Source organism: Zootermopsis nevadensis, unplaced genomic scaffold, assembly GCF_977971745.1.
Source record: "Zootermopsis nevadensis isolate Lab colony 2312 unplaced genomic scaffold, Znev_1.0 Znev_ptg000019l, whole genome shotgun sequence".
NCBI classification, from domain to species: Eukaryota; Metazoa; Arthropoda; class Insecta; order Blattodea; family Termopsidae; genus Zootermopsis; species Zootermopsis nevadensis.
Window position 1 is genome coordinate 6,415,338 of NW_028259151.1, and position 25,086 is coordinate 6,440,423.

Sequence of the window (25,086 nt, forward strand, 5' to 3'; positions counted from 1 at the left end):
ATATACTTCTTAGTTTTTCTCTGAGCGGATGGATATCTATTTAGGGGTTGTATGTCGTCCGTGAGAGAAGGTGGCCATCTTGCATATGAACAAAAGCTTCACCTGTATAAAATTTACCAAAATATTATAAGTTTACATTCGCATTGTGCTATAAATCTGTACATTTAGACTATGCACGAATTATTGTACCACATGTTTACATAGCCATGGCTGCTACACGAAAGCTGCAAGGTAAGAAAATATGTCAGAAGGATACGGTTAATATATGACCTCCTACCGACCTGTTTACTTGTTTCTAAGCGTATGTACACTGTACTTATAACAATAAGTGAAGTGCTAAAGGTGTTGAGAAATAATTAGACACATCAGTGTGATTTATCATAACTTCATATTGGTGTGGGAACCGAACTTTGGTTCAAAAGCAAGTTTTATGTTCTTGTTTATGTTGTGTTTTATAGCCTACACTGCATTATTGTTATGCACAGTGGCAAAAACTATGCCATATGTGACAGATTATTTCATTTCGGTCTGATTGTTGTGGTTATATAGTTATCACGCATCTATGACCTAGGATTTCTGTTGTAATATGATAGAAAACATTGCATATTCATATTCTTGGAACAGTGTTTGGAACTTTAAAAACGTATAACTGCAGTTGCTATTTAGGCTTGGGGCTGTTACTTACAGCTCTGAAAGCAGGTAATTAGTGCAACACTTAAATGTGCTTTAATTTGTTACTATTTCAGGAGAAATAGACCGATGTCTTAAGAAAGTGACAGAGGGGGTGGAGACATTTGAAGACATCTGGCAGAAGGTACACAATGCAACAAACAGCAACCAAAAGGAGAAATATGAGGCTGATCTCAAGAAGGAGATCAAGAAACTGCAGCGGTTACGTGACCAAATCAAGAGCTGGATTGCATCAGGGGAAATCAAGGATAAGAGTACATTACTTGAATTCCGCAAGCTGATAGAAACGGTGAGCTAGTACATCAAATAGTAAATCAGCAGTATAATTTATGTTGTGTCTTTAAAAAAAATATTCTTATTGTGGTATATCCTTATAATACTAGTGTGTTTTATTGGAATTTAGTGTTAGGGCTAGTAGTAGTCATAGGTTAAGGGGATTGAATCACAACATTTAGATGAAGTAATTGTAAGTAAGGTATAAATTCAGAGACAAGTATTCATGGTTGTTATGTTTTAGATATTTTCGCTGATGGCTTTGTTTTAGAATTACATATGTATAATCACAGAACATTTTCATAGGAGAACTGTTAAACGTTTTTACGCGTCATCTGTAGTATTATGACATATTTAAAAGGAATGTTTTGAAAGTACTTTACTTCCCTTTATATGTGTATGCAGTAGGCTACTTAAACATTTATTCCTAACCTAGCTACCCTATTTTAAGGCTCAGCAACCAAGATATTTTTTACCATATTTTTATAATTTTTCATAGTACTTTGAATGCAGTTTGTACAGTAATATATTGTCATATTTAGGATGCTAGGTTTTTATCTGACACGTGGTAAACAATATAGACTGAAGTCTAACAGGGTATTCCTGAGTTTAATGAAAATGTTGAGTTAAAGGATTGACTGATCATTAGTCCCAAGAATTATTCTGTGGCTCATTACTGTGTAACCTGTATTTAAACTCCCTCAAATTTGTGAAGGAAAAATTTGGAAGATATGTTAGATGAGCTTTTTTAAAACAGTCATCAGTTGATAGACCTAGGAACAGGTGGAAGGATAAGGTTAGATGGATTTTAGGGAAGGGAGTTACAAACTAGATGTGGCTGGCCAAAGATATGGTTCAGTGGCAAGCTGGTTTGATGATAATATTGAACCTGTGGTTTGTAATAGCTAATAGTTTAAGCTACCATATTTACTCATGCATAACATGCAGTTCTTCTTTTAAAATTATTTGTTTTAAAGTTAGGGTGCATGTAATACACAAAACATATATTTAAAGAGGGCAAGGAAGTAGCTCCTTTTTCTTTTCACCTCCCCTCTCACAGTAGAATTACTGTAACATACAAAAACCAGCTAACCAGAAGAGATAATACAGACACATGGTGTGTGTCAATGATTTCTAATTACAAATTTTGAATTTTTCTGTTGCTCTCAAAGAAAAGCTGTCAACAATCATGCCATAATCTGATATAAAATATGACTGTGTTCGAGGTCAAAAATTTTGCATCTCCATAGTGCCGGGTCCACAATTTATGAGGCTGCGGTCATGCTTGCATTGCGTGGTCGGCCAGCGCTCTGTTGATGTGGGCGGGAGTTGTGTGCGTTCTTCTGGTGGGTGACCGGCGAATCAGTTTCAGTGCCGCTAGTAACAGCAAACTACGAATATTTCTCATCACTAATACATATTATTACATTAATTGTGCTTATCTTAAATCAGAAAAAGATGTTCAAAGTGACTTCCTTGTGCTTGCAGACAAGCTTCACATCTCGTTATCATGTCTCAAAATACTCAACGAAGCTCTTCTTGGGAAATTGCCGAAATCAGTTGTCGAATATTTTCTTTAAGTGCGTCTGCAGTATGCGGATAAATGATAAACGTTATGTAAATTTAATACTTAGACACTTTTTCAAGAAATAACCGATGAAGAAAAGACTTATGGTTTCTTCAAGCAAGACAATGCTACAGTTCACACAGCTGATTGGTCGATGTTAGCATTAAGAGAAGTGTTTGGTGAGCAAGTTCAGTGGCCTCTGCGTTCCCCAGACTTAAACCTGTGCGATTTTTACCTGTGGGGCATGCTGAAGAACAAGTTAATGTAAACAATCCGCACACTGCAGAAGCACTTAAAATATTTGACAATTAATTTCGGCAATTTCCCAAGAAGAGCTTCGTCGAGTATTTTGAAACATGCGAACGAGATGTGAAGCTTGTCTGCAAGCACAAGGAAGTCACTTTGAACATCTTTTGTGATTTAAGGTAAGAACAATTAATGTAATAACATGTATTAGTGACAAGAAATATTCGTAGTTCGCTGTTACTAGTGGCACTGAAACTGATTCGCTGGTCACCCACTGGAAGAACGCACACAACTCCTACCCACATCAACAGAGCGCCGACCGACCACACAATCCAAGCACGACTGGAGCCTCATAAATTGTAGACCCTGTGTAAATTGTAGTGAGGCTCATGTGACCAAACAGGAGGCAGTTTCATGTGTTGTCATGGTGTTCTTAAAGCCCAATGTGATTGAGCATGTGGTCAGCGCCATATATTGTAACTGTGCCATACTAAACCCAAAACTAAATAACCAACTTAATGTAATGAAAAACTAAGACCATAACAAAACCACTAACATGATCTGATAAAAAGTAAATGCAGAGGATATGAGTTTTGCATCTTAATTTTCCTTCAACCTTCGAAGACCGTACTAAAATATTAAACATTACCATCCAAATAAATGGTTAATACTTTAGTTATTGTTTTAGATTTTCAATAGGTTAGGCTGGTGGGAGGTGGGTGGTTAGAGTCACAGATCACTCAGCTGACATAGACTCCAAACTGAGCTTTCATTGCACACTGCTTGTTGCTGCTTCAGCACTTTGCTTACTGGTCATGGCAGCACATATTTAAATAATTGATGATTGTTCTTGAACACCTTTCATCCTTCTACTAGCCCTGACGTAGCTTACCATGCCAGAAGGTTTAATTAATTATACACATATATGATTGGCCAGCCATAGCATCACTCCAAGCAGGCTGGGCATGAGGTTGAAGGGGGAGAAGGCACCTGCTCTTAACTCTGTATGTTCTCAATAATATCATGAAAGGAATTTCATGATTTTTTATAATTAGGATAGTTGTACAAGAAGATAAGAGATGAAGATTTCCGTCTTCTGGGTTGTTGCGCTGTGTAGTCTGGTCGATGTTAACCAACGTTTCAGAAGTCATACTGCCTCCGTCATCATATTCATCGCCCTGATGACGGAGGCAGTATGACCTCTGAAACGTTGGTTAACATCGACCAGACTACACAGCGCAACAACCCAGAAGATGGAAATCTTCATACTCACCGCTGTGAGAACCTCAAGTCTTACAAGATAACAGATGCTGCTGTTGGAGAAATCAGTATGCTGGATATTTGTGGGGTAACTGTTGGGTACATATTCCATGCCCACTGTATTATGTGTATCGTCACTCAGAAAACAGGAGATGGGAGGAAAATATTAACTGGGCCTCAGAGAAATGTGTAGTGAGAATGTGAATTGGACTGAAGTAGGTTTCTGTGGCAGGCTTAAGAAATCATTAACCCTTTCTGTGCTAAGAAGCTGATTGAGTCAGTGATCCAGGTTCTGTTTGGCTGCTGTGATCTGATGTTGCTAGTATTTAGATGCTGGTTTCCTGCTGTGTATACAGTATAGTTATCTGTTTTCTGACATGAGGGACACATTTATCAAAAGTGGCACATTCATTGAATCTGCATTTGACCATCAGAAAGTTAAACATTAAAGTAAAATAACAGCTGGAAGATAGACTTTAAAATAAAATATCAGCAGAATGTTAGGCGAACTACTGCTGCACTCATATCACTGCACAACTTATCTTTATTCTTGTCTTTGTTTCATTTTCGCTTTCACATTTACATTTTGATTTCATATTGCTATCCAAGGGCAATGTCAAAAACAGTAAAATATGGGAAAACAGTATGACACAAGTTAACACAGTAACAGCGTAAGCAAGGCTGAGACCCTGGGTGAGATAATGAGAGAGTGAAGGAAGAAAGAAGAAAGAAATTGTGCGATGACAGTTGAGTTTAATATTTATGCACATACAATTGCTGAATAAAACAAATGAAGTTTGTTACACAAATACATGTGCATGTTTGATATATTTCATATGAACTAATTTTCTGCATTTGGAAAATAATTGTTCGTATTTATTTTCACGTATATAATTGCATCCGCATTCGAGTAGGATTTGCTGTGTTATTATGTTCTATAAAAGATGGGAGCAAGTGACTGTTACCTTCTCAAAATAGAATCTGCACTGCGGAATTAGTTAATAAGTAGTAAAACGAATATTTCCGTCTTCTGGGTTGTTGCGCTGTGTAGTCTGGTCGATGTTAACCAACGTTTCAGAGGTCATACTGCCTCCGTCATCAGGGCGATGAATATGCCAATAGGGTGTGAGGTGCTAGGTTTATAGGCTGGAAAGTGAAAGGTGTAGCTTGCCCCGAGCCAATGGGAGCAGGCATGGGAGTGGACCAATGGTAGCACGTGGGCGAGAGTGGGAGAAGGAGAGAAAGTAGAGGGAGAAAGGTTTAGTTTGGTTGGATGGATCTGGGCCCTGAAACGGGCTATGTTAGTGGTCTGGTTGGTTCTGGGGGCGAGGGTGGGAGAGAAAGTAGACAGAGCAAGTTGAGTTTGGTAGTATGGATCAGGGCCCTGAAAAGGGCCATGCTAGTGGTCTGATTGGTTCTGGCGGCACACTCTTGCTCGCTCGCGGAGTCCTCGAAGTGTGTGAATAAGAGGCTTCCAGGACCGGCTCAGGTGAAGTCCATCTTCCCTGTTAAAGTTATCGGGATGTAGTTCGATCTCGATGGCTTCCCTGATTATCCGGCTACATGGATCGGATAATCAGGGAAGCCATCGAGATCGAACTACATCCCGATAACTTTAACAGGGAAGATGGACTTCACCTGAGCCGGTCCTGGAAGCCTCTTATTCACACACTTCGAGGACTCCGCGAGCGAGCAAGAGTGCGCCGACAGAACCAACCAGACCACTAGCATGGCCCTTTTCAGGGCCCTGATCCATACAACCAAACTCAACTTGCTCTCTCTACTTTCTCTCCCACCTTCGCCCCCAGAACCAACCAGACCACTAACATAGCCCGTTTCAGGGCCCAGATCCATCCAACCAAACTAAACCTTTCTCCCTCTACTTTCTCTCTCTCTCCCACTCTCGCCCACGTGCTACCATTGGTCCACTCCCATGCCTGCTCCCATTGGCTCGGGGCAAGCTACACCTTTCACTTTCCAGCCTATAAACCTAGCACCTCACACCCTATTGGCATATTCATCACCCTGATGACGGAGGCAGTATGACCTCTGAAACGTTGGTTAACATCGACCAGACTACACAGCGCAACAACCCAGAAGACAGAAATATTCATACTCACCACTGTGAGAACCTCAAGTCTTACAAGTAGTAAAACCATGAAAAATATTTAATTTTGCCACATTTGCTGTCTGTTGCTTTGTGTACAGAGATCTGTCTTACAAGTTTTCTTAAATTTTATTGAATAGTCTGGCTTTTCTAACATAGATTGTACCACTAAAGTAGAAAGTTCAAGTCTACAGCTTTTTACATTCACATCAAGTATTAATGTAACACTTTTGACGTAAAAGTAATGTCTCTCTTTGAACTGTGTGACTTGGAATTCTATAGTTATCAGAACAAAAATTTAAAGTTTTGGTAAGAAAGTTCTGTTCTGTATAGACATTTGTAACTTTGTTCGAAATATAATGGCTTCATAATAATAAGGGGCAGCAACCAGTGTTGTCTGTGAATATTTTCAAGCTTTACACTAACCACAATAAAACATACAGATTGCCTTACAAATTTGAAGGTGTCATGAGTTTTAATTGCCAATAACAGATGCAATCCAGTGTAGTTCATTAACAGGTATTCTGTAGATTTACATTTATTTTAGAACAGGATGTGACAGATTTTCTTTGGACTAGGTAATGATCATCCCAAAATTCCTTGTAATTATATAAAAAAGTAAAGCTGTCCTACCATGTAGGTGCTTGGAGGGAGAGGTGGTATAGCTCCTATTCATTTTTGACCTTGATATTAGATGGGGGTGAGTGGTCAGTATCATGCTCCAGCTGCACTTTATCCCCCAGAAAGTACCCTGGTAGGCTAGGTAGGCCCCAGAACTGGTCTGGAAGCAGAGGCTGGAGAAAAAAATCCTCTGCCTCCATCGGGGATTGAACCCTGGTCACCCAGTCCGTAGCCAGTCACTATATTCACTGAGCTATGCTATAATTTAATGCTAATATAATAATTTGACTTGCCACCAATTATCAGAATAAATTATATTTTTAGTCATGACAAATGCTACAGAGCACTATTGTAAGCACTCCATCTTTCTGTGTGTACATATGGATAAAGCAGCTGAAGAATTGGTAAACTGATTTTGTTGAAATTTTGCCATGAATCTTTATTTGAATTGTACAGTTTTAAAAAAATCATATTACATTTGAACAAAACTATTTTGTTGGGCTTATTTTGTTATAAAGAGAAATATATTTGTCAGTAACACAGCACACATTTTCACTGTCGATAATGTAGTAACCCGTTGTTTTAGTTATGTCCTGTACAGTTCTTGTAATGCTGTTAAATCTATACTGAAAAATTGGTTTCTCAAATCACACTTTGAGAGCTGCTGCTAGGAACATAGATACTGTGGCATGGGGGTGGATGGTCATTGACCCTAGACAGCTCTCGATATCTCTGAAATCATAGGTCAGATTGTGGCAAACACCTGTTACCTGAGTTACCTGTAATTTGCTATGTGGCATCCGAATCTTAGTTTGGTTTAGAATGACGCATATTATCAGTTAACTGCCAAAAGGGTATGTGTGTGTCGTGTTGTGAGTGGCCAAATGGAATGCTATTGTCCTGTTAAGTCATGATATTAAAAGCTTTGTGTATTTGTGAAATCAGACATTTGTGTCTGAAGTGGATCTGTGGGCTTCATACAGTGTCAAAGAGTTTTGTTTGTGATCCACTTTCAGGGATGTGTTTGCATACTAAAGTCTGCTGAATTAAATAGACTAAATAACAAATAATAAACTGATAATTATTGTGTTTCTAACAGCTATCTAATGTAGTAGGTTGCTGTTTATGTGTTCTAAAATAATAAGAATAATTTACTAAGACTAAAGCAGACAAATCATATGGTAAAGAATATTCTGTTGTATGTTAGCAGCTGTTTTGGCCCTTGTTGTCCTCCAGCAGATAAACTCTATTACACTTCTCTGTGTAGTAAATAGTCTTGTTTTGGCATGAGGACCCAGCCATATTGAGGGCCTGTGGGCTTTTTTTCTGAACCAGTAGTCAGTTCTTTATTTATCCCATTCTGTTCCCATACTAAATCACTGTTAGTACAGATCAAATCACTGTTGTGTATTACAGTCAGGCATACAGAACTGCAAATGAATATAAATTGTCAACCAGTAACAGTGCATTACCAAACATAATGACATAGACCTGCAATAGGCCTATTGGTAGTCTACCATTTTACACAACTTGGCATTTATTATAATGTAAGGAATATTTAGAGGGAGAGGTTGTGCATTTTGGATTTTAATACCAGTACCATAAGAAATAAAATTTGTTGGCCCAAGGGAAATGTTTATGTAAGATAAATCTTGCTCCTGTTACAGAGTAAGTTATCATTTTTTTTAATATTAGTGGCCATATTAATATTTGAACCAAGAAATAGCTGTACGCAAGACTTTCATCATGAGTCAGTATTGGTTAGGGAGGGGAGTTATTAGTATATTGACATCCATCCTTTTAAGGTTAATCTTTAAGTTGAATGTGGGTCAGTATAGTAACATAAGCTGCAAGGACATAATTACAAGTGGCTTGTGTAGGGAGTGTTACATTTGGCAACATTGCAAGTAGATCTGGGTTACTGGCATATATGCATAATTTCTGGGTAATTTCAAGGAGAATTGTAGGCAGTCTTGAGGGGTAACATAAAAACACAGCATGCTTATGTTACAAATCTTAGAGGGCAACATAATATTTACAACTTAATATTTCACTAGAGGTTGACATAATGCAGACTGCTGTTTGTATTAGAGTCTCAGTGATATGAAACTGTTTTTCTCACCATTTGGTCATTTTCAATAATGACGTCAAGAAACTCCATTCAGAAGAAACTGAACAATTTCTAGAAGTGTCAGTGATATTTATTCATAGAACAAAAGAGTAAATGCCAGAAAATGGATCATGATGACAACTATCACCAGTTCAGTAGCAAGAAGATGATGCACAAAAATAAAAGCAACAGCATTGATGCTACTGCAACCAGCCTTACACGGTTCCATCTCAGACCGGGATCAGCTGTGTTATCCATGAATTTCCAAGAGGCCCTCATGGAAAGAAAATCATTGAGATACCACACATAAATGACACCCGAAGTCTGTCAGTTTTTTTGTTGTTTGCAGGAGTTATCAATTTGCTAGTGTTAGAGGCAAACCACTGATGAACTAGAACCACAACCATTCGCAGCTCAGCAGTAAGACTAAGAATGAGAAAAATATCAGCAACAGTAATCATAACAACAATAACTACAGCAACCAGCTTTGCAGATGATTCTGTCATCCCACACTGAGAACAGCACATAGACACCACCTGAATTTGTCTGCATTCATGCTCTTTGCATAAATTATAAAACTACTGTTAGTAGAAGCAAACTGGTGATGAACCATAACCACGACTGTTACCAGTTCAGCAGCAAAGGGAAGTAGGAGGAGAGAAAGAATAACAGAAAAAGTAACAGCAGCACTGTCCATGAATTTATGGGATTTCCTTGTGGATATAAAGATAAGAGGCACCACATGTAAACTACCTGGAGGAAGTCCACTGGCTGTTTATATGTTTTTTGTGCATATCATCAAACTGCTGGCTATGGAGAATTAGTAATATCAACAATAGTTCAGCACACTCAACAAAGGACTTTTTCGTCTCTGATGTGGGTGACTGAAATGATTTCCTTATGCACAAAAATCATACAAATTGAATACTGCATATGAGACAGATAAACTATTGGGTGACAATGGAATAATTCTGTATGTGTTTTAAAGGCAACACAAAGTAGGACAGGGTCTATATATCCTTTGATTCTTACACTTCACAGACAGCAGCACATGTGATTATGAGAAAAGCCGGCATGAAGTGCCAGAAATGTGAAGTTGGTTTATATGTGGAAACAAATTTCTTCTTCGTCTGAAAATACCACAGATGCAAATCTTCAATCAGAAGCACAGCTCTCTCTATCAGAAAGTAAGTAGAAGAAAATGTGCAAATATTTATTATCCTAAATAAAAAGCTGTGTTAACAAAATTTAAATTGCACATTCTTTTTTTTATTAAAACCATTTATTTTATGAATTTATAATTTTTATCAAAATATTTAAATTTTTCTGATAGCTTGCACTAAAATTTAATTACCGTGTTAGAATACCTCCATTCATCTAGCAATAATAGTTTAGTTTAAATATCACTGTTTAAGGATAAAAGAAATGTTCGCTTGAGGAGCAAGGAAAAATTGATGATTAGTTACATCTATCATGAAAGACCATTCATTATGTTCAGCTGGTAAAGTAGAACTAAATTTTGTGTTTGTATGTCGATATTTGATTGTGGGATTGAATATTTCCAAAGTTTTCCTCCCTCCCACACTTTTTTCCATATTTGGTTCTGCAACATTAATATCCAATGTTGAGGAAATTAGGGGATAAGTAAGATGATTGTAACCTAATCCATCCTTTCCATTGTGTAGTGCACAACATGTACATTTTCTAGAAACTGTGTTTGAGAATAGCAAAGAGTAGTTATAGGTAATAGATTAGAGCCTTTATTACTGGTAAAGAAATCCTACATATTAAAGCAGACATTACATTTGTAAGCCAAGAAAATATACAAAAGACGCTTTACCTTTAAGTTATTCTGAGAATAATTAATAATTAAGATACTACACCATTAAGGAATGGTTAAAATCTTCTGAGTAATTTTGACAATTGAAGGATTAGTATCATACTCATTGTGCAGTATGTTTGACAACATAAAGTATACAGAACTCATTCATTGGGCTACAGTAAGTGAAAATACTTGACAGTTGCAAAATCTTACAAGCATTTCTAGGAAACAAAGACTATAATTATAAACAAAGATTGTTTATAATTATAATATTGTTTATAACAATAACTGCATTACTATAAACAATTGCAATAACTATTAATACATATTGTAGATCAGAAAAATGTATAATCTGTTTACTGCCAGAATGTTAAGTAGATGTTGCTAAGCCTAACTAGTGTTAGAGTGTGAGAGGGTCCTGAAGAAAGTCTGTTTCAAGGTATTGTGATAGGTGAAACAAACAAAATTAAATGTAGAAAGCTGCGTGGTGAATTGTTTACATAGTAGGATTTGAGGTTCTTCCTGTGGTGAGTATGATGATGACGATCATATAGTCTGGTTGAAGTCTACCAGCATTTCAGAGGTCCTTGCTGCCTCCATCATTATTGCCCTGTTAATGGAGGTGCTGGACAGGTTTTGATGACAATTTATACTTCCAATTTGCTACAAATGGTAATGGCATGTGCACAAATCTGTGAAGTGAGAGTGTTGGTGCCATTTGATACAGGGTCCTTAAATGATGTGTGGTAACAGATCTTAAAAAAGTATTCAACATTTGTTATGGTATTTTTGTTAAGTATGTTGGTGCTGGCATTGTGTGCCACAAGGAGTTTTGGAGCTAAGGAAAAGGTAAAATTGTCGCCAATACTTAATTAAGCATCGCACCATGCATATATATGGGGAGTAGTGGTATACCTCCATGCATTCTTAACCTTGGCGCTGTATCTGGGTGAGTGGTTTACTTCACACCTCAGCCACTTTATCTCCTGAGGAAAACCCCTGGTATTGGCTGGATGTGGTGTTGAGTGGGCCTCAGAACCAAAGAAAACATTTTTCAGCTCTATATTTCCTGTTTGAATGTTCTATTCATTAGATGAAAGTTTCCATAGTATACACGCACACCACACAAAAGGTGTATGAAATCTATGGGATTATCTGTTTTCTAGCTTGTAAAGATTGTCGTACAGTAAACAACAGTAAACTTTTAAACAACTTGAAGCAGTAAGTTAGACAGTGAGTAATAGAAAAAGTATATTTGTATAAAAACAAAGATAATTCCAGTTTACTAAATGCATAACGAACTAAGATTGGTGTAAAAACATAACTGACTGCTAATCTGTAATGCTGTAAGTACCATTTCCTGATCACACCAGGAAGCAGTTACAAACATGTTTTTTAATATACAATGCCTTATGCTGCACATTATTCTTTTTTCTTCCTGTTTTGCTAAAAGAATGTAATTTTAAGGTACAGGTCTAAACTAATAAGGGTTGGGTTATTATGTATTTATATGAGTAAAAATCACAAAAATTCCTGACAGTCCAGTCAAATACTCAGTGCTATATTTTCAAAACACGTTTTGACAGGTGCCTAAAATTTAGAAATGTCAGAATCATTAAAATCTTCTCAGGCGATCAGCCTCATCAAATGGTTAAACAATAAAACTGACGTTTCAGGGACTGTCTCTGTCCCCATCATCAGGGTTCTGATGTGACCAACCAAACTAGTTGGTCACATTAGTTTTATTGTTTAACCATTTGACGTGACTGATCACCCAAGAAGATTTTATTGAGTTATGTCGCTGTGAAAGCTTCAAATCATATGTCAGAATCATGCTCAAAACTTCCAAACAGCATGTCACACCTGACATTTTCATACAATTTAAGACTTTTCACACTAAATGCTCTATGCACAGTAATTGGTCTCTGCCAAGAAACCTAAGTCAGGTTTTATGTTTGGATTACTTGCAGCAAATGGAGAGGTTCAAGGTTGTGGAACGAGAAACAAAGACCAAAGCGTACTCCAAAGAAGGTCTGGGTGCTGCACAGAAACTGGACCCTGCACAAAAGGAACGTGATGAAACTGCAGGATGGCTGGCAACTTCCATTGATGCCCTCAATCTCAAAGTGAGCTAATGCTTTGCTTTATCTGCAAAACACTGAGTTTTATGTAAAACATAAAGTTTTCAGTTATGTCAGTATCATGTTTTACAGATATTATTGTCGTCTTGTTTTTCCTTTGGGGAAAGAATACTTCATTACTAATTTTGTCTGTGTTGAATTAGCCAGGCATAACTTGAAAATATCACAATGATTGTCACATTTGTGATCATTGACTCATAAACATTATTTCTCATGAAAGGTATAGAGATGTGAATGATCTATTTTCATACCAAATTTAATATGTAAGAAATATAACAGGGAGTTTAGGGGAATAATAGGAATTGAATTATAAAATGATGAATTTGTGTTTCCGCAGCTGGACCAGTTTGAGTGCGAGATTGAGTCTCTGTTAGCGGGGAAGAAGAAGAGGTTAGATAAAGACAAGCAGGACCGAGTAGAGGATCTGAAAAGCAAAGTTGAAAAACACCGGTACCACATTCGTAAACTGGAAACTCTTCTGCGAATGTTGGACAATATGTCTGTGGAAGTTAGTCAGGTGAGCAGATGTTTACATTCTTATTGTTACTGTGTAAAGAAAGAATTTTGGGTTAAGTACCAAGCAAAGGAAAATTCCTAAATTGACAGTGAACAGGGAAAAGCAAACCAGAATGGAGTATAGTCATATCAGTTGTGGGCAAAAGCATAGGTGTTTCATACATTCATTCCCCTAATGATGGAGATGGTCTCCGAAATGTTGGGCTTTTATATGCAGCTGACAGATTGTTGTCCAAGAAGATGTTGGATTAGTTGTGATTGCTGAATTTGACATTGTAGTATCTACACAAAAATATGCAGTACAATATTTATATGGCGGTGAAATTAATAATGTTAAACGTACTGATACCATTAAAGACCTGGGAATATTTATCGACTCCAAGCTCCGATTTCACAACCATGTTGACCACATATTTTCACATTGTATTAAGTTGCTGGGTCTTGTTCGCACATTAACCTTTTCGTTCTCTTCTCTCGATTGTCTGTATATGTTATATGTAACCTTAGTTAGATCCAAGCTCGAGTACGCCTCGGTCGTTTGGAATTCTATTATGACTACTGATGCCAACAAACTGGAATGTATCCAGCAGAAGTTTGCAGCCCTTTGCTACTATCGTTTCCTCCCCCAAGTTCATTACAGCTACGCTGATGCGTTAGAGTTTTTAAAACTCCAGACCCTGCGTAGGGGAAGGCATTGCAGTGATGCACTGTTCCTTGCACAGGTTTACCATGGTTTTAAATGCTGTCCTTCCCTTCTGGAAGCTGTCGGTCTCCGCATTCCTGCTCGGAATCTGAGAAATTTTTCTATGTTCAGTTTTAGCCCTTTGATCAAAAACAGTCCTTCTGCTAGATGCGCATCAGCTGCTAATGTCGTCTGCAGGGATTTGGACATATTCGAGACGAAAATTGTCACACTTGTTCACATTTTATAATAGTATAATTTACTTAATTGATTCATGTTATTTTTACAAATTTCCTAATGTAGTTAGTAGAAATTTTTTGTGTATTTTTTCCGTATCAATGTATTTTATATATTGCTTGTTTTACCTTTTATGTTTTATTGTGTTTGTGAGTTTATCTCTGTGCTGTATCTGTAATTGGCCATCAGGCTGTTGATACAGCACACAAATAATAAAGAATTGAATTGAATAGCATGAGACATCTTAGCAGATTATTGTGATTTATTACCATGTATGTGAGACATTGCTACTGATCCCTGTCCTGAACATAATGAATCCTGTTTATACCTTCCCAGACTTTTTTTAAAGGAATATTAATTTCCTGTCCATGTCTGGATTTTCAAAGTAGCCTCCTTTCATTTGGTTCCAACCAAAATTATGTATGCAAACTGCAGCACAAAAAGTGTGGCTGGCCACATGCTGTCGTGGAACATAATTTATGTGAGACAGAATAATATTTACTAGAATGGTCAAGTTGGCTTTTTTGTTTTTTATTCTGTGACAGTTACATCATTTCTGTATGAAGCATACTGTGAGACTGGGCAAGTGGATTTTGTTTACTGCCTGGTAAATTTTAAGTTGTATTTCTGAAATACTGAACATGATACCCAGGACCATTGAGTGCACAGCAGAAGGATAATAGAATAATAGTATTTTGAACATAGAGAAATACTATAGACATCACTATGAATATAAATTGCATTTAGTTTATTGAAATACGAGGTGCGATCGGAAAGTTTCAAGACTGTGTCAATAGAGGGCGAACCGGATGTAGTACGAGCTTCTGCCGCTAGGGGGTGCGGCCTACATTCATAGTGAATCAGTGTGCCAGCCGGCATCATCGAATTAGCATTTGTTTCTTAGTTACGGGCGTTTTGTTAGTGCATTACACTGACCCTCCTGCGATTTCGGTATGGCGTGTGCATCAAATTTTGCCAAAGACTCGCCAAAATGGCTATGGAAACCTATGAAATGCTAAAGCAAGCATTTGGGGAGTCCGCAATGGGTCGTGCACAAACGTTTGTGTGGCATTCACGTTTTAAAAATGGCCGAACCTCTGTCGATGATGACGAGCATTCTGGACGACCATCTTCGAGCACAACGCCCGAAAATGTTATGAAGATTCGGCAGGCCATTCACGAAGATCGACGTCGTACCATCAGCGACTTGTGCGACATTGTTGGGATAGGCTATGGGACCTGTCAGCTGATTCTAAAGGAAGAACTCCACATGCGACGCATCCTGTCTGAGGACCAGAAGCAGAATCGACCTCTCGTTTGTCAGGAGCTCAAAGATCTTGCAAGAACCGACCCCAACTTCCTTTCTAAGCTCCGTGTGACTTCTTGCTCTTCCCAAAGATGAAAATTCAGCTAAAGGGAAGGAGATTTGAGACGGTAGAAGATATTCAGGCAGAATCGCAGATGGTGCTTGACAGGCTGACAAAGAAAGATTTCCAGGGATGCTTCCAGGCTTGGCAGCGGCGCTGGGATCGTTGTGTTCACTCCCAGGGGAACTACTTCGAGGGTGATGGATGAATTTAATACCTGAGATAAGTGTACGGGTTTTATACGCGCAGTCTGGAAACCTTTCGATCGCACCTCGTATTCATTGCAAGCTTTGAAACACATGTAATCCAGTTTATTTTGTTTTTACTGTCAGTCTGTATATAGATAACACAAATTTGTATAAATTTTTCTTCATTCTGATAATAGATTATAATCTGTTTTAATTTTTAGTGAAACGGAATGTTCTTCTGCTTTGTTTCAGATAAGGAGGATTAAGGATGATATAGAGTACTATATAGAATCTTCACAAGATCCAGACTTTGAAGAGAATGAATATATTTATGATGACATCATAGGGTTGGATGAAATAGAATTGTCAGGAGTAAGTGTATTTCATATGTATATTAATGTATTTTTTACATTTCATGTCACATTTTGTTCATATTTAAAATACAGGTAAACCTCGATTTGCACTGATTCAATTTGCGCCAATTCAGAATAACGCCACTTTTGAAACAAGCAAGTCAAAAAGTGGAAAAATATATATTTTTACTATTATTTATAACGTTTTACAATGTTTCTTGTACTGATTCTTATACTAAATCATAATTTTTACATCTCTGATTTTGATTAAAAATTATAAACAGTCACCTCTGCACTCATTGCTAAGTAGTTGCGAGATAATCTCCTAAAAATCCGCCAACATTGCGCAACAGTCACGTTAACATTGGTCACTCTTCACGGTGAGTCATTTGCGTTCAGCCTGATAAGGGAGTAAGGAAAAATGCGCTCAGTACATTTCTTGTTGACACATTGAATGTGCTGAAAACTGTGTGCTAAACATGTTTGTGTTGTTGTTCGGCCACTATTCTGCAGTAGCAACTGTTTTATATTTATAAATTGTAGAAGAGCCACAATGTCTGGTAAGAGAAGTGAATGTGTTGCTAAAAACTTGCATAGGTCTATTGCGTTAGAAGATAAGATGGACGTAATTCGTAGAATAGAAAGTGGTGATACCCATCGTATTTTGTGCAGAAGTACAGGGTACGAGAGTAAGTGCAACGCAAGTGAGTTATAGCAGAAGTAAACTTTTAGAAAGAATGGAGAAATTATTGTTGCTATGGGTGGATGACATGAATCGGAAAAACATTCCCTTGACTGAAATTGCTGTCATGGATAAGGCAAAGTCAATTTTTGAGGAACTTAAGTCGTCAATGTTTGGGTGCCGGGATAGCATATCATTGACTTCCCATTGATTTACATTATAAAAAGAGTTTCAATTTACTCCAGTTTGTCCAGGAATGCATCCCTGGCGTAAATCAAGGTTTACCTGTATAGTTTTCCGGGTACTGTTGAATCTGAATGATGGTGATAATGTTCACAAACACATCATAATCATTCCTTCTGATTAAATTCTTAAAACAAGAAAGTACATTGTTCAGTGCTGTGTATTACCATGGCTGGACATAAACATGGATCACAGCCAGTGGTGGAAGGTGCAGCAGACTCCATTCAAAGTAGGTGCTTTACTTAAGATAATTTATTTAACTTGGACTGTACTGTTAATAAGTGTAGCACTTCACTTGTGCTTGTCTGACAGTAAGCACTTCACAATTTGTAAATACCAGGCATTTGTTGTTATAATCACTTTTATAAAAGAAGACTAGGTAAGTATAATCTGTACCAGAATACTTGAAGTTTCCATATCTGTTCTTTGAATATTTGTTTCTGAATACTACATAGTATGCAAGTGTTAACCATTGTTGTCCACTTAAGCTTAGTAATAGATCACAGATGATGTCAAAACACAGGTGTTTGTATCTTTCAGTATAAGATTTATTTTTTTTACTTTTATTTATTTTTCTTCTTATTCACAAAAGATACTGGAGCAAATTTCAGCCCAGTTTATGTACATTTCAGTATTACCATTAAACATATGAACATGGTTTTAAACATTATTTTCTCTCTTATCTTCTGATTTATTTGTTTGTCAGAAACTGATTATTGAGAGAACACCTTAGTTTCATAAAAGGAAATGTCTGTTATCTTAAACAGCTGTAATTTCTAACTTGCAGATCATTTATTCTTAATGTCTTCTTTAACTAAGTTAAATTAATTGGAGTATACCACAGTGTGAGTTAGATCTGTCATAGTGTATTGGACTCATCTGCAGGTAGTCATAGGATTGAATCCTGGCAAGGTATTTCAACCCCTCCCCTTTTATTTTTGTCAACACGCTTCCATGTTATGTTACATTCTAAAAAGAATTACTGTACCAAAATTGTATGCTTTTTAAGGCCAGTTACCCTGCATTATTGTATGACCCTATATTATATGGCAATGTTGCCTCACCTCACAATTGAATTTATCCATTATAATTACCAGTTGTAAGAAACTAAACATATGAGTTTAGGGTAACTTCCAGTGGCATAACATCCATTTTAAATTTCTTCAAAATCCATTTAGCAGTTCATGAATCGAACATGAGCATAAGCAGACAGACATGGTCAGCCCTGTACTTAGTCATTTCATGCACAACTTGCAAAGAATGCATGTTTTGATAAAATCAGTTCATGCATTCATTGTGTCACATTTCAGAGTATGCCCATGCTCACTGCGAGTCATATTTTTTTTTCATACTAGGAAACAAGGACTTGAGAAAGCTGTTCATATTGTATTGTTGGGACGGTGTATCTTTTTGTAGCTTGCATGAAAGAAGGTTTTAATACAAAGCCAAATATTTTAAACAGAATCTGAAGATGCAAAAATTTAATCATGGTAGACAACCAAATTTAGGATTCCCATTTAATTAGAATATACACTTCTTTACAGCTCCCTTATTTTATTCTTTTTTACTGTTTTTTTTTGTCTTGCCACATATTTGAACTTGAGAATGGCTGCATATATTTTAATTAAATTTTATGTGTGCATTTGCCATTGAAGGCTTCCACAAATTCATGTCTTAAGTTTCTATGATTGGTAATACCAACATGGCAGATGAATTAACTTGTGGGATTATAATGGCATTATCACTATATACTGTAGGTTTCTGAGTCAGTGTATGATAAGAGATCTTTGAAAAATATTCAACTTTTTATGTAATGTTTTGTAGAGTGTAAAACAATAAAATGGTAGCTGCATGAAATCTATATTCTTTTGGTTTACATGGTGATTACTAATGAACCCCTGGATCAGGCATGTGAAATTTGGTATGGAGATATAACATACACATGCTTGCAAATTTTGTTTTAGATACTATTAAGTTCTGTTTATGATCAAGAAAGTCATGGTGATCGTGTGAATCTTTTGTGTTTTACTCAACAAATTTCAAAGTTCTTGCCAAGATTAAAATGAGTATTAATAGTGATAATGCTTACATCAGCAGCATTAGCATTAACAAAAAGGTGTTCTGTTTAGAGTACACATAAATTCCAAAGATTTTCTTTACACTACATTATGGGTAGTTATGTCAGAATGTTGCCTTATTTATAACCACAGCTCAAAGGAACTGTAGACTTATATCACTCTTACTTGAAAGGAATAACAAATGCAGCAGTGGTATCAGAGGTAACAATTATATCCAAGATCATTGTTGACATTATGTGATGTGAGATCTTTGTTGTGAGCCTGCAATGGCTTCTGTTTCCATTGTTGCAAGAATGTGGGTGGTAAAGCCTCAGAGATGGCAGGTCAAATCTTGCAGAGGCCTTTGGGGAGAAACCCTTTATCAGCCAAGCACTGAGTATTAATTCTGTAGGTGGACAGCCCTAGGTGTTTGAAGGAAATGCCAGATTCGCAAAGCTACAGATCTGTCAACTCTTGTTTGGATTAAGATTTAGTGAGTGGGAGGGGAAATCTCTGATGTTTTCCAAATGGGTTGAGGCCACTGGGACAAGCCCAATGTGGGCAGTTCCAGTCTTGGTTTTAACTCACTGTGGCAGAAGCCATACAAGGTCATAGCTATGAATTTTGTTACCTGGTTTGGCTAGGCATAGAATATGAAGCCCAAGTCCCAGGGGTGGCAAAGTCAATGGCACTGTGGGCAAAACCAGAAGATGAGGCCAGTCAACAGGGAATGGCCTGTGGGGAAAAAGCCCTCCAGGCACATTACTTGGGATTGAAGCCTCACATTTGGGGGTGGAGGAACACTTGTAATGTAGTGCCCTGTGTTCACCTTACTCATTGTAAGAGCCTTGTGGTTTGTCAAGTTTGTGGGGAAAACATGACAAACATGGATAGGTATCTAAGATATTCGTCACTCATGCTGGTACGTGAAGAAACCCTAATAATAAGACTGGAAGGGGTAGTCTTTGGAGTACATTGACATTCAGAGGCATTCTTTATGCCACATTATGTAGGTCATTGTTACACTAATTCAGTCTGAGATCATTGTTGCATCTTGGGTCATTCATTCACTAATGCCATCTGGGGTAATTATTGTACCTTGGGTCATTCTTCCACAAATATGGTCAAAGGTCATTGTTGTGCAACAATATATTCTAATGGTGGTAACCAAGAGTTCCTGTAGTTGTGTATCAGTGTCCCCAGTTATGCAGATTGCCTGCCCCGTGGGAAGAATGTGAGACACACAGATGGGCCCACAAGGTGTTCTTCTCTTACGTTACAGCAAGAAGAACACCTATTAGTATGTAATTTATGTAACACTGTAAGCACTGAAAGAAATTGGTCTTGACTAGGATTCAGTTGTGTAAGAACATGCACACAAGTCCAGCAATCTAGCCCCCAAGCTAAACACTGCATTGTTTGACTAACCTAAATATTATATTAACACGCTTTTGCAAATTTTCAGTATGACTTTTTCAGTTAAGGTAACGTTTTGTTTCATAAATAAGTTAGTTTTTCTTAAAATTGGTAGATTGAGAGCATTCTCATTATGTATTATTTGATCTATTTTGTGTGTATTGAATTATTTGGTATATCAGAACAAAGTCGAGGCTTGGGATTATGCTGTCCTCTCTGCAATAAATTGCTGATAAATAATTCAGTAGAAAAAGGAAACAAGAATTCAAAATATTTTGTTTATATATTCTAATGTAGTAATTTATTACATAGTGGGTTCTTTGTTTAAAACCACAAGATGGGTTTATTCCACTATTACAATTCTTTATTTTCCAGATTAATGGCTGTCACTTTACAAATCACAGTCCTGGTTATCTGGATTTAAATGTTCACTTCTACATTTTAATGCGGTTCTTCTTGTCTCCTGCCATTAGTCAGTCAGTAATGCTCACTCCTGCAGTGAGCGTTTGTTTGGTTGCTGTCTCGCTAATTACTTCATCTATTTTCTGGCTTATTGTGGGAGCTCATATTCATAGCTTGTGGAATGGTTCCACAGAATGCTGTAGTGTTTCAGAATATGTCACCAGCATCTTCTAGATGTTTTCCAGAACTTGCTACATTCCTCCACCATCAGTGGTTGCTTCACATCACTCTGGGGGGAGGGGGTTTGTGACTATAGTTTTAGTGATAGTAATGGAAGTACATAAATTGGACTGCAGTTTGTTCATCTCTCTTTATTCTTTTGTGTAACTGAAGGTAAACAGGTATGAGTACATTGCACTGAAATCTGTACCACATTATTCTAAATATATTTTTAAAAATTGGCAAATTATTGTTTTGTTTATGAGTATTAAATTTCTGTATTTGTGTTATCTGATTATTTTTGGTTGTATGATATTTCTGTGTACCATCAGCAACTTCATGATTAAGGCTTCTCTATATTCACAAATTCTACAGTTGTGTGCTTAATACATAAACATATTTAGAAATATAAAGTTATATTTAAGAGACAGAAACATCTTGAGATACTGAACTGCATTAATATTACATTGAGTTGTACTTTATACTGTTACTGTCTTTATCGTGTATATTTGGGACATATAGCCACATTGAGAATGCAAAGAATGTATGTGGAGGCTGTGTATTCCAGTACACCTTCCCACTTATTTATTGCAGCATTTACTAAATACATTGATGTTTGTATTAGAGCATGATGTTAAGAGATGTATTTATGTTATAGGTTGGCCTCCCATCATCTGCAACAACAGACAGCAACAACAGTAATGACACAGGAGGTACTCCAACGTCCACCACATCGGGTAACTCACCTGTCCCATCTCCTCCCCTTAATGCCCTGCATAACCATTCCAGTGACAGCTCCAACGAAGACAAGAAAAAAACAAAGGATGACCTGCCAGCAAAGGTACAGTGCTAAATCTAACATGTGTTTTATTATAAAACTGAAGTTATTTCAGTCATAGCAGGAGGGTTTCCCTGCACTAGCAGTATCTATCACATTTCTGACAAACTCAGCATGCAAAGAAAGAAGTTTTGAGTTCATTATTGCTTACTAAATATGAACATTGTGAAAGCAACTTGTACCTGTCCTGTGATATGTGTTAAATAAAACTTTTATGTTAAAAAGAAAATGTTTACTAACACTTTGTTTTAGAATATCTATTTAGTGTGTTTCCATATGCATCTGGCTGGCCAAAAAAAAAACATGAAGTTCATCAGTTTCAACATCTTTCCAGTTGAGAACCTGAGATGTGGTTTTATTTCATCCTTGTTTGTTTCTATGAATTTCACAGTATGCTGATTTGTTTCAGTCCATAACATCCATAATTGAAGCATCAAATTAACAATTTGAAATTTGCAGTTTATTTCAGTTTCCATTCTTTGGTGATAAACATGTAAAATGCTGAAGTCGTGAATTTTTTATACTACTTCTGTTAAACTGAAGATTTTCTTGTTTCCTGTTGGCACAAGCATTTGGACCACAGTGGAATGTCTGAGTGTAGTTCTAAATTGAGGTTTGCATTTCCAACAAAAGTAAAGATGTATGCATTTGAATAACAGGACTAAAACTAAGAAACCACTCAATTCTGTGATATTTCAGCCTGTGAAACCAACAGCTGTCAGAGTCAGCAACAGCAATTCCTTGATTAGTTCCAGCAACTGCTCACAAGTTGCACTGAAACCAGTCCTTAACTCAAGTACACCCAGTAAACCTGTATCAGGTGAGAAAGTTACATTGTTTCTCGTATAAATATGGTTATTGCTGGTTTAAATAATAAATTGATTCAGTATTTTTTATATTTGTATTTCAATTCAGTGTCTACCTAATCTCTATTTCTGTTAACCCTTCATAAAATTACATTCAAAACAGTAACAGAAGATCTTGAGTACACATTATATTCTTGAATATTATGTTATGCAATGTAATTTAATAGTTAATATATCCCAGAATTGATCTTGAAGATTGGAAATATCCCAGGATAATAAAGATATGGTAAGAATATATAAATATAATTTAATCCCGTCTTTTATATTTTAGAATTCTGAGAATATTTGTTGCTGATATAGGATTTTAATTGCCAGGAATTTTAACTCTGGATTTTAATATGAACATGATTTTTATTTTCCCTCTGACATTACTTCCAGGTTCAGTGTCTCACTCCACACCTAACAATAGTTCTCCAAGTTCAGGGCTTAGTAATCACATAGTTGGCAATTTCGCAGCAGTTGCTGCAGCCAACACACAACCGAACACTACTTCCAGTAAAAACACATGTAAGTATGAGATACACTTTATTCTTTATGACAGCTTTCATGGCCTGTAAATGGGTGAATAGCTGCTGGTCTGTCTGTATTCCCTGTTTTATGTTTAAAATTAACTAATATTGTAGCTTACATATTGCAACCTTGTTTGGAATAAAAATGATTTATTGTAGTATTATGAGTATTATGTCTGAAATTCTGAACCATTACACTGCAGAGGTTAAATGTTCTTGGATTTTGCTTGAGCAGGTATGCCTTTGCTATAGTTGGATAGACTTGATTAAAAATTTTGCAGTCTTAGAGTATGAATTGTATTTGTGGTTTATATATTTTCTAAACTTATCTGTAAGTTTATGCCATATTTTGGGAATAGTTTGAATTGTTTTCTTTCATAGTTTGTAACAGTATATAAAGAAGCTGTTTTGTTTCTGTATGCTTGTATACTGTATACTTCACATGGTGTGGATTTATATTTATTCAGCACACAGTTCAGAGAATGGGAGTCTGCCATCCAGTACAGCATCATTGCAGCAACAGCAGCAACCGCCATCATTATTACAACTCACAACATCTCCTCCACACGTAACATCAGTGAGTTCAGCTAGCTCTGCCCCTGCATCTGCATCCTTACACCATCAGCAGTCTTCGTCAACGTCTGTATCAGTGGCAGTGGCATTAGTCCATCACCATCACCAGCCTTCATCAGGAACACATGGGCAGACGCAGTCTACAACACACCACCAACAACCTACACCCAGAGATGTGAGTACTATCACAGAAACCTGTCTGCTGTAGTCATGGGACAGGACAAGGGGTGCAGGTTGAGGACAATCATGGCAATGCCCATACTGTTTTTAGGGTTGAGAGCATATTGTACTTTATTAATTCCCCCCCCCCCACGCCAGACTTAAGCCTCTCAGCCATTAGTCTATTTACAAGGCGACAAGTGTCAGTCATTTTTAGCAAAGAGGGGGCACCACAAGTAGGCCCCTGACTTCACCCCCTTTTACAAACATCCATGCCTTGAGTGGGACTCGAACCCACGGTCATGGCAGCCTGGCGCACAAGGATCATGCCTCAGACCGCGAGGATACTGCGGCTGGCACTTTATTAATTCTGAGAGTGTCTGTAGTTATAATTTCAGCAATTTTGTTCCTTGGTCTGTGTTATTCTTCCTGTCCTTTGGCTGGCATGTTAGGGGAATGTAGGAGAAAGTAGTAGGGGAACTTTCTCAGAAGCAACATACTTCACTGCAGCTTGCTGGTCCACAACTGCTAGTCTAACAAAAAGATGTCAGTGGAACCACGGTTCCAGAGAATTTGACGTAAATACGTCTATACGGGAAAGGAATTTTATATATTGGCTTTATTCTAAATATTTCCTTCATACATGCTTTACATTTGAGATAAGTTTGATTAAGACATTGCTTATTTAACTTGAATTAGTTACGCTTAAGATGGGTCTGTAGTAGCTGAATGTAATGAAATGTAAGGTAAGGTAATGTAATGTAAGGTAAGGTAATGTAATGTAATGTAAGGTAAGGTAAGGTAATGTAAGGTAAGTGGAACGAAAAAGTGTAACAACGTTTCCTAGCTAACAAAAATGCTGAGTAAATAGATGTTCCTTAGGTAACCATTATTGTTGATTTGTTGATAAACAGATGAACCATTGTTTATTTGGCGATAAAC

The 25,086-nt window shown here is 37.0% G+C and overlaps 1 protein-coding gene across 4 annotated transcripts in view; it reads left to right on the forward strand.

The window, feature by feature from the left end:
- Nucleotides 1–36: 36 nt before the first annotated feature.
- Nucleotides 37–25,086, forward strand: part of Not3 (CCR4-associated factor Not3) — a 42,483-nt gene continuing 17,433 nt past the window's right edge. For 2 of the 4 annotated variants that reach the window (XM_087351368.1, XM_087351369.1), the window contains exons 1-9: nucleotides 37–231; nucleotides 747–979; nucleotides 12,667–12,822; nucleotides 13,175–13,354; nucleotides 16,080–16,199; nucleotides 21,858–22,040; nucleotides 22,737–22,857; nucleotides 23,282–23,410; nucleotides 23,880–24,160. In XM_087351368.1, the coding sequence (XP_087207494.1) occupies nucleotides 207–231; nucleotides 747–979; nucleotides 12,667–12,822; nucleotides 13,175–13,354; nucleotides 16,080–16,199; nucleotides 21,858–22,040; nucleotides 22,737–22,857; nucleotides 23,282–23,410; nucleotides 23,880–24,160 (1,428 nt within the window). In that variant the 5' untranslated portion in view covers nucleotides 37–206. Of the gene's footprint in view, nucleotides 232–746; nucleotides 980–9,915; nucleotides 10,062–11,057; nucleotides 11,136–12,666; nucleotides 12,823–13,174; nucleotides 13,355–16,079; nucleotides 16,200–21,857; nucleotides 22,041–22,736; nucleotides 22,858–23,281; nucleotides 23,411–23,879; nucleotides 24,161–25,086 lie in introns of those variants that run through there. The other 2 variants (XM_087351370.1, XM_022080684.2) reach the window with 2 other exon arrangements.